The sequence below is a fragment of the Dasypus novemcinctus genome, chromosome 1, assembly GCF_030445035.2.
Source record: "Dasypus novemcinctus isolate mDasNov1 chromosome 1, mDasNov1.1.hap2, whole genome shotgun sequence".
Classification (NCBI taxonomy): domain Eukaryota; kingdom Metazoa; phylum Chordata; class Mammalia; order Cingulata; family Dasypodidae; genus Dasypus; species Dasypus novemcinctus.
Window position 1 is genome coordinate 131,644,286 of NC_080673.1, and position 14,618 is coordinate 131,658,903.

General features: G+C 35.3%; 1 protein-coding gene across 1 annotated transcript in view; it reads right to left on the minus strand.

The window, feature by feature from the left end:
* MTHFD2L (methylenetetrahydrofolate dehydrogenase (NADP+ dependent) 2 like) overlaps positions 1-14,618 on the minus strand; it is a 157,910-nt gene that overhangs the window by 88,687 nt on the left and 54,605 nt on the right. The window contains exon 6 of the mRNA XM_058296984.2: positions 1,238-1,330. Coding sequence (XP_058152967.1) covers positions 1,238-1,330 — 93 coding nt within the window. The remainder of the gene's footprint in view (positions 1-1,237; positions 1,331-14,618) is intronic.

Below are 14,618 nucleotides of genomic sequence, written 5' to 3' on the forward strand. Positions count from 1 at the left end.
ATAAGGAGGCACATCTCTACAGCTAGAGTCATATTGTTACAGTCAAGGTTCCCAAAGAGAGCCTCTATAAGAATAGCGAATTGAATTCTATTTCATTGAAACGAATTTAAACTATTCTTACTCCCTTAATCAAACTTAATGTCTTCTGGAAGTTGGACTTTGCTTTCCTAGTCTGTAAATATTCAATAATTTAGGGTTAAAGTCCAGAAATTACCAATAGCATCTAATCGATAAGCAAAATTAAAAGGCTCTTATTCAATAAATTTCAATATATGAAAATTTTTCAACAATGATCTTAAAGGATAGAAATTAAAGAGGAATGTAACACCTTCCCCACTGAACACATATTCAAAAAAATTACAACCCATTGTGTGTGATTTTAGCCATGATATTTAATTTATAAAAATATATTAATAATGTTAAAAGATGGCATGAGATTTTCTTCTCATTCAAAGGGGGCAATAGTTAATAAAAATGGGCAAATCATGCTCTACAATATCCTATACAAGTTTTCATCTATCTTTCCCCCAGTCACTACAGAGATAAGAGACTCAGCATGTCAAGAACTGGTCATTTTTAAGGTAGCTCTGATTCTTACAAAAGTATATTTCTTTTGTATGTTAAAAAAAAAAAAAAGAAAACCTACTCTATCTTCTTTACGTCATTTTTTCTTCTAGACCAAACATCCTTGGTTCATTAAACCACACCTCATGTGTCATCTTTTTTGGAAAGTTTTTCATTCTACATGCTCTCTTTTGGACATGATCCAGTCCATCAACTTTCCCCTTAAAGTTCAGACTCTAGAACACGATTCTTCTGCCTTGGTGGGGCCAGTTAAACAGAGCAATTGTCAATCTCTTCCCCTTACTGGACACTATATTTTCTTTAATATAACTTAAGGGACATTTGTTTCATTTTTTTTCTCCCACAGCCACAATGCATTATTGAACCACATTGACCTCTTTCCATAAATGCTGCCCAGTCATGTTTGTTAAAGTAATTATCTTATTCTGTCATGCCAAAGGCTGCCTAAATTTTCCATACTGAATTGACAAATGCTAACGTAGGCACAATGGATCAATATGATGATTGCCAAAAGACAGAATCCAGTCGATAGGAGTTAGTCAGATACATAACCAACTCACCCAAGAAGCTGTTTTTTCAAACCTGTCAGCAATTAGGGCAGGAAATACCTTGCTGATGACATTCCACCAAATAAGAGCCATGAAGGACTTACCTGCAGCTACTATGATAACATCTGCCAGCTGGGTATGGATCTTCAATTGTTCTTTGGGAGTATATCTGTGAGCTATTGTCACAGTTGCATCACCTGGAATGCAGAAGAATTTCTATTAATGATTGCTGAGCTTTTTCAAATTTAATGAACTATTCTAGAAGAGTTTCAGTTACTTCCTAAGAGTAGGAAATTTGCTTTGAAGTGATTAAACCATTTTGAGAACAAAAGCTAAATAAGGAAATATAGATAACCCAAGTATTGTACCATTCAATTGAACTAGTGGAAAATCAAATAAGGCCAAATGAGGCTAAGTGCTGATCATCATAAGAAAGTTATAAGGTTTAGAACCCTGAAGTTGAAAGTCCTTTAACTGGTTAAAGGATCAGAAGGTCTCTATTCCTGAGGAATTCATTGGCTTGATAGAAAAAAAACCCAGATATATAAATACTTAAAATGACAAAATAAGTGAACTAAAAATTGGATAAAATACTGTGGGAGCACAGGGAGAGATTACTTCTATCTGGACAAGGTATCAAGAAGAGTTCTTAAAAGAGGCAACATATATCTAGGTCTTAAAGCATGAGAAAGGATGTATTAATTGGGGAAGTAAGAAAAAGCCATTCCAGAATAGCAGAATAAAAATGGGCCAACTTTGAAAGTATGTATTTAGGAAATGAAGAGGTCTAGGACACAAAAGTAAACTTTAATCCACACTCTAGTGAAGTACTGGATGAATAAGAGAAGTTAGCAACCTAAGAAATGCCAACTTTTAAAGTGTAAACCAAGGAAGAGAAATGAGTGAAAGGCAGTGATAAGGCACAGTCGAGGAAAGGCCTTCTGTTAACCCAGCTGTGTGAAACAGCATCTTCTGCTCCTCCTCCTAGGTAACATGCATATGCTACATAGTTAATAAAAATAAGAACAACAAAAACTCCATTTTTAGCAAAACTAGGAGGCATTTTCTATCTCTTTGAAAAACATGTACGAGCTATAAAAAGCAGCAGAGTTAATAGATACTACACAGGGAGAAGGGGAGCAAGGAAGCCCAGAGAATAACAAGCTGGCCAGCAGTGCCATGTATCTGAAAATGCTTGCAAACGGTACTTCCTGAAGGTAAAAGGTTCACCCCAAAATGTAAAATACGTATTTCTTATTTGTAACAGAGAGACTAGGAATAAAGGTCAAAAGACCCAACATAGTTCAGAGTTGGCAATAACACAGAGATGCACACAGAGGAGCCATTGCAAAAGGAAGCAGCCTTTCTCTTTGAAAGTGATGAAGGAAGAATGGAAGGCTGCCCAACCCCTCCTCAACCCCCACCCAGAAGCATCCTGCAAATATCAGATCCAGGAAAATCCAACTCAATCAATAATAAGCAATAAAAATTATATAACACAGCATCAATAAAACAATACTAAAGGGCCAGCCCAGGTGAATTTTGGGGGAGAGTGAAACTGTTCTAATTATAGTGGTGGTTACACTACTATATGTTTTTGTCTAAATTAATGAAACTATACTCCCAAAAGAGTGAATTTTACTCTATATCATTTTTCAATGTTAACAAAAAACTACATAACAAAAAAGTAGGAGAACCAATTAAAAAATGACAAAATAAAAAATTAAGAAAGAAACTTACCAACATACAAAAACACACAACAGAAAAATGCTGCCATGAAAAAAAATGGAACATTGTAACTAAACGTTATATCAAACATTTTAGAAATCAAAACTGAATGATCACAAAACCTGGGAAAAAAGACTTGAACCCATATGAAAGAGCACGAATTGACCTATAATATTTACACTGTGACATATTTTAATAACGTTGTTGGATTCCAAAAATTAAAATTTCATTGAAAAATTCTAATAGCAACAAGGCAAAAATTCAGTTTTCTATATTCAATACCAGAAAACAACAGAGAAGTACCTACAAGAGATTAATGTAAGGAAAATGCAAGTGGAGAATTTTATATCCAGTCAAATCTTCCTCTAAGATTAAAGGTTGCACAGTTTTGAAAATGCAAGAACTCAGGGAATATTGTTCCGATAAATTCATCCTGAGGAACATGCTAAAAGACAAACCTCAATTAACCAAAATATGTTTGAGGAAACAGGTAAAAGGAATGTTCAATATTTTTAATACATTTAATTATAATACTAAGACTAAAAATTAAGTGTGAGGATTGGGTGGAAGACAAACTGAAAATGCTATTTGCCCTGACCATGAAGAAATAATGTAACTAACAAATTTAGAATTAAAAGAGGAAAGATTAGAGAGATCATTGAATGCTTCATAAACACAAACTGGATGTGTGGGACTTCTGTATGATGTTATACATGTTTGTTTTCTAAGTATACAACTTTTACTATACACTTATTATTTATGTATCTTCATTTATGAATGATACATTTCAATAAAAATATTTTTAAAAGATATTGCTTATAGTTGATGTAACAGAAGTATACAAATATTTTAAAAAGAAGGTAAATACTAAGGAAGACAATTTTCATTAAAAATCTCAAATAGGCAAAAGAGATGGGCTCAGAGGACAAAAATGAATATGTTTTATCACTGCTTACATTAGAGTGCCAACAGATATCAACTAAAGAAACAGAGGACTCAGAGTGCTGTCCAAAGGTACCATTATTAAGATAACCACAAACCTTCCTAAATATCAGAAGAACCATAAGCCAAATAAGTAAAAAGTAAATAAAAAACAAAAAGCATTAAAAAGAATAGAAAATAGTTCAGATCGTATATATTGTCACAATAACAAATATAAATTTGCCTCATTTGTCCATTTAAGAGAACTAGATTTTCAGATTGGAATGCAAAGAAAAATATAATTCTATACTTCATATAAGACACACCTGAGACAAAATTATTCAAAAATGTTGAACATAAAAAGCGATTAAACATATTAGCAGAGAAATGTGGAAAAAAATAAAGGATGATGCTTGCATGGTTAAACAGGAGAAATTCAACATTAATTAAGAGAAAGTAAATATTATAATGCAAAAGGTGTGATTGAAATAAGGATACTACACTGACAAATATATAAGTAACAAATAAAAGAAAAACATAAACTCATAAAACAAATTATAAGAGATAGAATAGAAACACATTGGATTAGCTGAATTTAATTCACCTCTCTCAATTCATGACAGATTAAGGATAGAGAAAATGTAAATAACATAATTAAAGGCATCTATTTATAATTCCAATATATCAAATTATGAAAATAGATAATACATTTTTATATCATGTGCCCAAAGAATATATTTTTTAAACGGTTGTAATTTTTGCTACAAAGAAAACTTAGACCAAAAAGTAGAAATATTATTTTATTTGATAACACTCAATAAAATGATAGTTACTGATAAAATCAGAAATAAAAAGGCACTTCCACCGAGAATTTTTTTTAATCCTATTTTTAAACAATCGTTGGGTCAAAAAGAAAATACAGAAAAACATTGCGGAATTTCTAGCAACATTGATAATGAAAGTACTATATATTAGACCCTATAAAATAAAGTAACTTTTAGGGCAAATTCATAGACTTAAATTATAATCAATTATAACAGTAAAACAGAAAAAAGATGAATCAAACATTTCCCTTAAGAAGTCAAAATTCTGCAGGACAAAATATAAACTATAATGTAAACTGTAGTCCATGGTTAATACCAATGCTTCAACATTGGCTCATCAATTTTAACAAATGTACCACACTATTTTCAACTCTGATCTCCCATTACTTTTCTTCAACTAATCCTTTGGCTTGCTGCACCAAATCTTTTCTATCTTCTTAAGCTTCTTCTCTAGGATAACTGGCACTAATAATTTCTAGCAGCTGCTGTGCTGAATGATGCATATCTTTGACCCTCAGAGGCATTTTTCCTCACACTCAGTTTTATCCTCTTATTGTGAATATGGTAACAGCCTAGGCAATGGCCTAAATTTTCAAATTATCACACAGACACAGACACAGAAAAAATTTTACTCTAAGCAGAGTATTAAGCAACTACTTTGTGTCCTGTGCTTTACATCATGTTGGGAATACATATGAAGAATAAAAGAATTACAATCTATCTCCCAGAATATTCCAGTTTAGTTAGAACTTAATAATCAACTTGTGGGCAAGATATATTTCTTACTATGTAAAAGTCCACAGTCAAGTATTGTCTATTCAAAGATACCTGAACAGTTTTCTAGACAATCATTACTTCTGCAATTTATGCAAAATAGCATATTGTAATCAAAGAAATTTTGACAATTAACACAGTGCCAATATGAGGAAAATAATATTTTCTATTTTAAAAAACCTACAATGCTAGAATAAGCAGTGCCATATGCTTCATTTTAGAGTATAATTTTTTGTTGTTCAATTTATTGAAACGAATTTACTTTTGTTGGATATTCAGGCCATTCCTCACCCTCACTTATGCAATAGTCAAGAAATAATCCTAGAACTCTGCTAGGCAATGGGTATACACAATTCTCTACTCTCATATGGAAAACAGATACATAAATAGTGATTATAATGCAGTGTGATAAATTCCATGTTGGAAGGAAGTATAAATTATAGTGCTGGCACAGAATATTGTTATCTACTCTACCTGAGAAAGGCCTAGGGACAGGTAAAGATCTTAGAGGAGGCAGATTCTTGATGTAAGAATTTGGTTTTCTTTCAATTTCCTTTAACCATGCTGTTTCCACCCTTTTCCATTCATAGAGTATTTTCCATGAAAATATAAGGAAAGAATATCTTACCTGTGACTGTTTCTAACAAGAAACTTCTTCCTTGTAAGTGCTGAAACCTGCTTTTCACAACTTCTCCCATAATTCTACAGCTGTCCTCCACAACAATGTAAAACAAGTCTACACTCCCTTTTCCTGAGGCAAATCTTAAATACTAGCTTGTACCTGCAGTTGAAGTAAAATGGCAAACCCAACCTGAGCTAGAACCTCAAGTGTAGGGTTTTGCTTTGTCACTTTTTAAGGGAAAGCGGAGTCATTCCCAATATAGTAACTCATAACATTGTCTAATTTAAAGGAGAAATTACTGAGAGGAAATCTCAGTACTCACTAGCAGAATAGCACCCAATAGAAAAAAGAAGGCTGAGTTCTGATTTTGGACAAATGCCTCCAGAGACCAAAGTTTTTGGATTTGAATATGTATTTATTTCTCTATCCATAATAGCAAATTGCTAATGTGTCTTTAATGGGGGGAAAATCTTTTTACGGAGAAATTCTCTGTAGTGGGCACAGCCAAAATATATGTGATTAAAATAACTGATCCTTATATCAGAACTTACTGTTCTTATAAGAAGATGTCTATTTACTCTCCTAGTGCTTTACAAATATTAACTCATGCAATCCTCACAAAACTCTATGAGGTGGAAACTCTTATTAATTGCATTTTACAAATAAGGAAACCAGGGTACAGAGAAGTTAAGTAATTTGTCCAAGGTCATACAACTATTCAGTACAAGTGCCAGATTTCAAACTCATATAGTCAGCTCTATTAAATAGTATTCAAGCTCCTCATCATTTCAGTATATGACCTCCATATTGGGCAGTGTTGACAAACACTATGTTTTCACCTATGTCAGCAGAAAAGGTTCTAGGGTTATTATCTGACTCTTCTAGGAAGCCAGTTTAAGATCTTGGATGATATTTCTTTTTCCTTAGGGATAATTCTGCCTTCTGATCTCACCTGGCACATATTGGTATTACTGTTAAAAGGGCATCTAATGACAGAAAATATGTCTCTACTACAGAAAGGATGGTTTTAGCTTTAATTTCCTTATTGGTTTTATAAAATGATCCAGGAGCCTGTTTCTCAGATCTTTTTGTACTCTTTGGACTCCTCAATTCCATTTACTGTTGGTTTTTTATTTCTATTTCAATTGCTTTTTCAAGATTAAATTGTTAAAATAATTTTAGGTTTAATAACAGAATACTCTGATCGAAGCCATGTCATGCTTAAAATGGGCCAGGTTTTAATGCTTTCACCTCTGGCCAACACCCAGATGGTTTGATTTGCTTTTTACCAACCCTAGCCATTAGTTATGTTCCAAACAAAATGAGCTACTAGGTGGATCTTATAGCTAAATAAAATGGTTTACTTTGAATTAGCCAAATTCCATCTTTTAAACATTTATCAGAAATTCCTTTGACAGGAAGTGTATCAAGGAGGACTGACTAAATCAGCCCACCAGTTTCTCTAGATATTTTACAAACTTCCCCCTAGATTTAGCCAAAAATTATTGAATTGAAATTACTGATTCATTTATTTAACAAAGGTAAAACACCCATGAGAAAATACATGTATAATAACATTTTACATAATAAAAAGTTCTATAAAGAAAACAGAAAAATAGAGAAAACTCACTCTCTATACAGATAGAAAGTGATGGCAAGGGTGCAATTTTGATAAGATGGTTGGAGATGGCCTTACACACAAACCTGAAGAAAGTCATGAAAGAAATCATGTTAATAATTTGGAAAAGAAAAAATAATAATAATTTGGAAAAGAGCATTCCAGACAGAGGGAAAACCAAGTGCAAAGGCCTGAGCTATGAGCATGTGTGATGTTTTCCAGGAAAGCACGAAGGCAGGTGTGACTAGACTGCGGTGATAGAGAAAGTGGTAGGAAATGAGGTAGGATGTGTAGCCCAGGGTCAAATCAAGTAAGGATTTATAGATCATGGTAAGGAGGTATGGGTTTTGTTCTAGGTGCTACGAGAAGACATGGATGATTGAGAGCTACTGTGAGGAAAACAGACTGCATATGGGAAATGGGACAAGGGTAGATGGAAGGAAATGAGTTGGTAAACACTACCATGTTCCCAGTGAGAGATAATGGTTGTCTGGACTAGGATCTTATTGGTAGAAGTAGTGAGATTATGATATATTTTGCACAGACTGCTAATATATAAGGCAAAAGGTATGAGGAAGAGAGAAGTCAAGGATGGTCTGAGCAATTGGATAAATCAATGGTGCCACTTAGTAATATGAGGAAGACCTTGGGGTATGAAATCAAAAGTGAGGTTTTGGACACGTTAATCTTGAAATGTCTACTGGCCATCCAATAGGGATTGTCAAATAGACAGTGGGTTGGTTTCATGGGTCTAGAATATACGGGAGATACAGATGGTATTTAAAGCTATGGGGCTGAAAGGATCACCTAGGAAATGACCATGGAAAAATCAGGTAAGCCCAGGATTCATGTCAATATTTTGAGAAGTTGTTTTCAACCCTGCCTGCATTAGGATCTTCTACGGAGCTCTCTAAAAAATACTAATGATCAGGTCCAATTCCTAAAGATTCTGATTTAATTGTTCTGGGTTGGGCTTAGGCAACTATAGTTTTAAAAGCCCTTAGACAAGTCTAGTAGACAGCCAGGTGGAGAAGCACCTGTTTAGAAGGTGGGATGATGAGGATGACCTAGAAAAAGAGAGTGAGAAAAACAGTCTAATGAGGTAAGGGAATGTAAGCCAGTGGTAGTGTTGTATCTGTGCTTCAACACTAAGCACAGAGTTGTGCCTTTAAATGTGAGTATTTTCTTAACTTAAAGCCATGTTAAGATTATTACTCAATGCATTAGTTATGCTGTTAAAAGGACCATCAAAAGAAATTACTTTCTGATTTTAATATGGAAAATGTTTTATTTATTCTAAGCATGTGCTTATTTTTAATCTGAAAAATACTTAATTGGGTAACTAAACATTTTTTCCTGGTCAAAAGCTTTCAGGGTAAAATTAGTGACCTAACCACACCAAGTGTAGTTTGAACTCAATTAAATAAATTCACCAAACATATATTCAATACCAGTATATCGAAAGCACTGTAGAAGTATATCCATGAAGACTTAATAATATGCTTATTTTAGCAATAGCCTTATTCTTGGCTCCATTTTAGTTCCAATCCTTGCAACCTCTTTTTCTTTCTTACTTATTTCTCATTTGCATTGTGCTTTATATATATATATAGAGAGAGAGAGAGAGGAAGAGAGAGCACTTATTACATGTAAGACACTAAGCTCTTTATATGTATTAGCTTATTTAATTATGTAAACAACACCATGTATCTTTGTCTCACAGGAAATGCAGGAACAGACTTTAACTTCTGCTCTATGACTGAAGAGTCTCGGTGCTCATTAATACTAGGGTCTCCTGCTCAGGGGTGAATTCATCTTTACCAATCAAGACCACAACTATGAACAACTTGGCAGTCACAAATGAAGGTAGGTGGCTTCGAAGCCTTATTTTGTGGGATTGTTTTCCTATTAATAGGAATGGAATGTGCTGAATCATCCTCATGAATCAATTCACTAGATGACTAATACATGGTACCAAATTGCCAGGTCAGGTTTGATGGTGGTTTGCTGATTGTGAAATATGTGTTAAGCCATAAAAAACTAACCAAATATTAAAGCACTCGGACCATCCCAGGGCCTAGTCAAATGAGCCAGCCAACTCAACTGTGGGACAAAGGATAAGTGTTAGCAAGAGGCCGCAAGTACTTCCCTTTCCTTTGTAGTTGTTTGTTAAAGCTTTATATAAGTTTTGACTTTATGTTCTGCTTTCCAAGACTAACACATGAATTTAATCTCAGGAATATTACTACACTATGTTATTCAGCAAACATGCTTATAAGATCATAAACTAAGTATTTCCAAAGTTCCTGTATTTGTGATAAATGCAGACATCTTGAAGAACAATTGCTGTTTACTGCCCTCCCTTTCATCCTCTCTGTGGAAAAAGAGTCTCATTAGCATAGTAAAGGCTCTGAGAAACCTCACAGTTGGGTTATCTGTTTGACATATTTTTTAAATATATTTTTTATTTATTTTTAAAAGATACATATATTACATAAAATGTTATATAAAAAATATATAGGGGATTCCTTGTTTTGCTTAACCCAGAATCTCCCAAACTTATTTGAACAATCTTCAACCCTTCTCCCCCCCCCCTTTTTTTTTTGACTAATGCCCTTTTAAGATTTTATGGGATTCAAACCAGTGACCTTCTACATGCAAGGCAAGAATTCCCCCACTGCCCTACAGCAGCTCTAATTGTCCTGAATGACACTGTAATGATGGATACTGGCCATTGTGTGTCTTGTCATGACTTGCAGTGTTGTGTGGGAGAGAGTCTGGGTTATACTGTGGACCATGGTCCACACTTGGTGGCAGTGCTCCAAGATGAGTTCATAGATTGTAGCAGATGTGCCACACTGATGAGGGATGTTGTTGGTATGAGAGAGCATGGGAGAGGTAGCGTGTGGGGCATGGGCATGTGGGAATCCCCTATATTTTCTGTTTTAATGTAACATTTATGTAATTTAAGTATCTTTAAAACAAAACAAAACAAAAACCAAAAACCAACCACGCCCCTCCCTCCACAAAAAAAGATTTTATGGGACATCTGTGTTCCCAAGTACACAGTTTATGAATAGCTCTATTAAAACTTTCATGATTCTCTTGGTCCACAAATAAATTAAATTTATTCACTAATTTGTTGAATAAAGACTTTTTAGACAGCTAATGTGCATTGTGCTAAATGCTAGAGATGAAACAGGAAGCAAAACAGCTATAGTTTTTGTTCTCATGGAGTTAATAGTCCAGTAAGGGGGATTAAACTTGATCAAATAATCATACAAATAAACAATAATTTCAAACTGTGATAAAGCGTTGTGAAGGAAAAGTTCTTCAGCTGGAGTTTGTGTTTCTGTGCGATGGAGCTGGACTCAGATGTGATCTTTGTCCACAAGCCTCTCCTGTTACTTTTACTGGAACTGTAGTTGGTGCTGGGGTTTAATGTATATCCAGGGGACCTGAATCTCTGGACTGACCATGTGATAGCCAGGCCCTGGGCCTCAACAGACTTGTAGCTCCTATACTCTGGTTTATTGGACTTACCCTACTCAGCTAACATGGAGGTGAAGAAGGTCAACCACCACAGCAGGGAGCCAAGAGTGCCTACAACTGAAAGCAGGAGAATTGCATCCAGCATCCATGTGGAATCTAAGCCCCCTCTTTATATAGATGTGGAGTGGACATGGCCATTCTAGGGTCCACAGGATGGAGGAATAGAGTATGGATTAGAGTGGACTTACTGATATTCTTTTCATGAACTATTGTGATTAGTAATCGAAGAAAATGTGGCATTGGTGTGGAGAAAGTGGCCATGGTGGCTGCTGGGGGTAGGGAGTGGGAGGAAGAGATGTGATGTGGAGCATTTTCAGGGGTTGGAGTTGTCCTGGGTGGTGCTGCAGAGACAGTTACTGGACATTGTATGTCCTGCCATGGCCCACTGGGTGGACTGTGGGAGAGTGTGGGCTAAGCTGTGGACCATTGACCATGAGGTACAGCGGTGCTCAGAGAGGTATTCACCAAATGCAATGAATGTCTCATGATGATGGAGGAAATTATTGTTATGGAAGGAGTGGGGTGAGGGGGGTGGGGGGTATATGGGGCCTCATATTTTTTGAATGTAACATTAAAAAAATAAATAAAGGAAAAAAAAAAGAATTCCAAAAAAAAAAGGGGGGAAATGGAAAAAAGACCTCAGAAAAACAAACATGCAACAAACTCAGTGAAGAACAAAAAACAAACAAACAAAAAAACAGAGGAAACTTCAGAGATGTTTCCTATTCAAACAGAATATGGTCCAGACTCTCTTAAGCACTTAGTACCTATATAATAAAATTGCTTGGCATTGACTTGAAATTTTTAATCATTAAATCATCATCTCAATTTTTGAACCAAATTATTTACTTTGTAGAGAGTTAATTTTTTTCTTCCAGATTTTAAATATTTTTAATAATTTTAAGTAGAAGATATTTTTTCTTTTTGTATGTAAGGTTGGATTTTAGTTTGAAGCTAAAGAATATTAATAAAACATAGATAATAAATATACCTTGCTAGGTATCACATTCATATATATCTATAATTAGAAATCACTTATTTAATCCTACTCCAAACCATTTTATAGAGAGCTCTACTTCTTTACATCACTGTGCACAAATGCAATTAGTTAATTAATCATTTCTACCTATTTGTTTAATGATAGCTCAAGAGGACAGGGACAATGATTTATTCACCACTGTTTTCCAGTGCTTATTGATAAAAAATCATCCCTCTTATAATATGACTGCATTAATGTCAGCAGTTAGAGGGGAAAAACAGTCTAAACAAAATGATAGATTTTCAATGTTTTACTGGAAAAGCACAGTGACTACTTTCAAATTAATGCCATCAGTGCAAATTTGCCCCTGCTGAGTATCCATGAAGTAGTCATGAGATGTCTACCTCCCCCACTGATCCCAAAACAATTCTTGGGGGCAGGAGAGTCAAGTTATCCTTTTATCAAAACACCTATAATTTTGAAACATGGAGGAATTAGTGTGTGGTGGTCACCTAGCTACTCCTCTCTCTACCCACTCCCCTTCCTTCCTGCAAAACAGGGTTTGTTCAATAAATGGTAATGCCTGATTTTAAATCTCTACCCAATAGTCTTTTCTACAATACTGGCACAGTGCTTGGCACACAGGAGACACTAGATAAATTTTTATTGTTTGACTGACTAAATGCATTAGTACATGCCAAATCCTGTGCTAAATCCCAGGGATACAAAAAACATAAGACAAAATATTTGTCATTTGTGGGAAGGAGGAAGAGGCAGGTAATCAATATGCACTAGGATTAGTATCATAATGGCAGCATGTACAAAGTGCACAAGTTGGAAGATCTGAGCCACATCTTGAGGAAATGGATGAGAGAGAGAGGAAATCAGGATGAGGGAGGGAGTTAGCATTCACACAGAGGTAACAGGATATGTAATGGCAAGGAGGCATGGAAGAGATGGTATATTTGGGGAACAGTACAAAGTTCTATGTCACTTCAGCATGAGGAACCAGGGAGGAAGTGGCCAGTGGAATGGCTGAAAAGGTAGGTTGGAGCACACAGTGATAGCCTTTGAGTGATGCCTTAAACAATCAGGATTATAGACATTAGACAGGATGCTTTGTGCAGGTGATAAAATAAATGCCTGAACACTGAGGTCATGGAGAGAGAGAGAGAAAATGAAAGAGAGAAAGATTTGGACCTTACTTTGCATTTTAAATAATGGTTAATGTTATTTTTGACAGTGTTAGTTGTCTAATGTGAAAAAACATAGTATTTTCCAAGTAAAGTGCTTTTCAGATACTACCTGGCTAAATTTAGGAAACATTGGAAATAAAACAGTGCTCCTATTACTTAACTTAGAGAATAAGACTAGAACAAGCATTTGCCTTTATCTACTGACTTCTACTACCCAAATTCAAGCTGTAATTCAAGTCAACAAAGAGGCATCCCAAAACATTATTGCCAAAATCTTGTCATGAATATGCTAACTGGGGGGTAGTGGGATGGAGAAGCAGAGACTAAAGGCCTGCCCCAGTTTAACAATAGTTCCTTCCACAAGTAGCAAACATCCCACACTGCTGCCAAGAGGTTGGTAATCTAGGCTAAGTGTGTTGGTGCAGGTGGTGTGGTCGCTTTCCGTGACTCCTGCATTCATATGCATTCCTAGCTGGCTCCTCTCTTTGAACCTGGCCCAAACTGGCTCCAGGGTAAACTTAATCACACATACCACTCACATCACGGTGCACAGCTTCAAACATCCACTGCTATATTACTACGTGAAGGCAAACCCTTTAAATGGTAGGATATGGTCGCAGGTTGGCAAAAAAAGTGCTCATTTTTCACAACCGGAGTCAATTCTCACAAAGGAAAAATATTCAAGTGGCAAACAACCTTGTGATTTTCTACTTAGGGTGCACCTCATGCCTGGATAACTCGATGATAGGGCATCACCACATTCTCATATTCAATTCACCTTCTCAAATTCATTTTCCAGCAAATTTGAATTTGCTTGAGGTTACATCCACACAGTTCTTTTTCTTTTTTACTTTGGGATACAAGTAGCAATATTTAACAAAAGAGAGTGAATATTATGCCACTCTAGTGTGAATGAGATTCACAGGCAGAGTTCTAAGTATCTAAAACAATATAGAAAAAAACAATGAGTTACAAAAAGTTATAGTAGCTTCAGTGTGAAAGCTAAATGCCAGTGCAGAGGCAGAGCTTCAAGGAAACACACTACAGTTGTCTAAAGGTGTCTAAAGGTGAACCCTGAAGATACAGACTGTCGACTTCTGGAGGGAGAGAACTAAGTCATTTTCATCACTCTATCCCAGAGAATGAACAAAGAGAGTCAGTACTCAATGAATGAATGTTTGCTGAATGAAATCAAGAATATATTGGACCCACAATACTCTAAGCAAAATCAGTTGATGACTGATCTTTAAAAGTGCTTTTTAATTATGTCC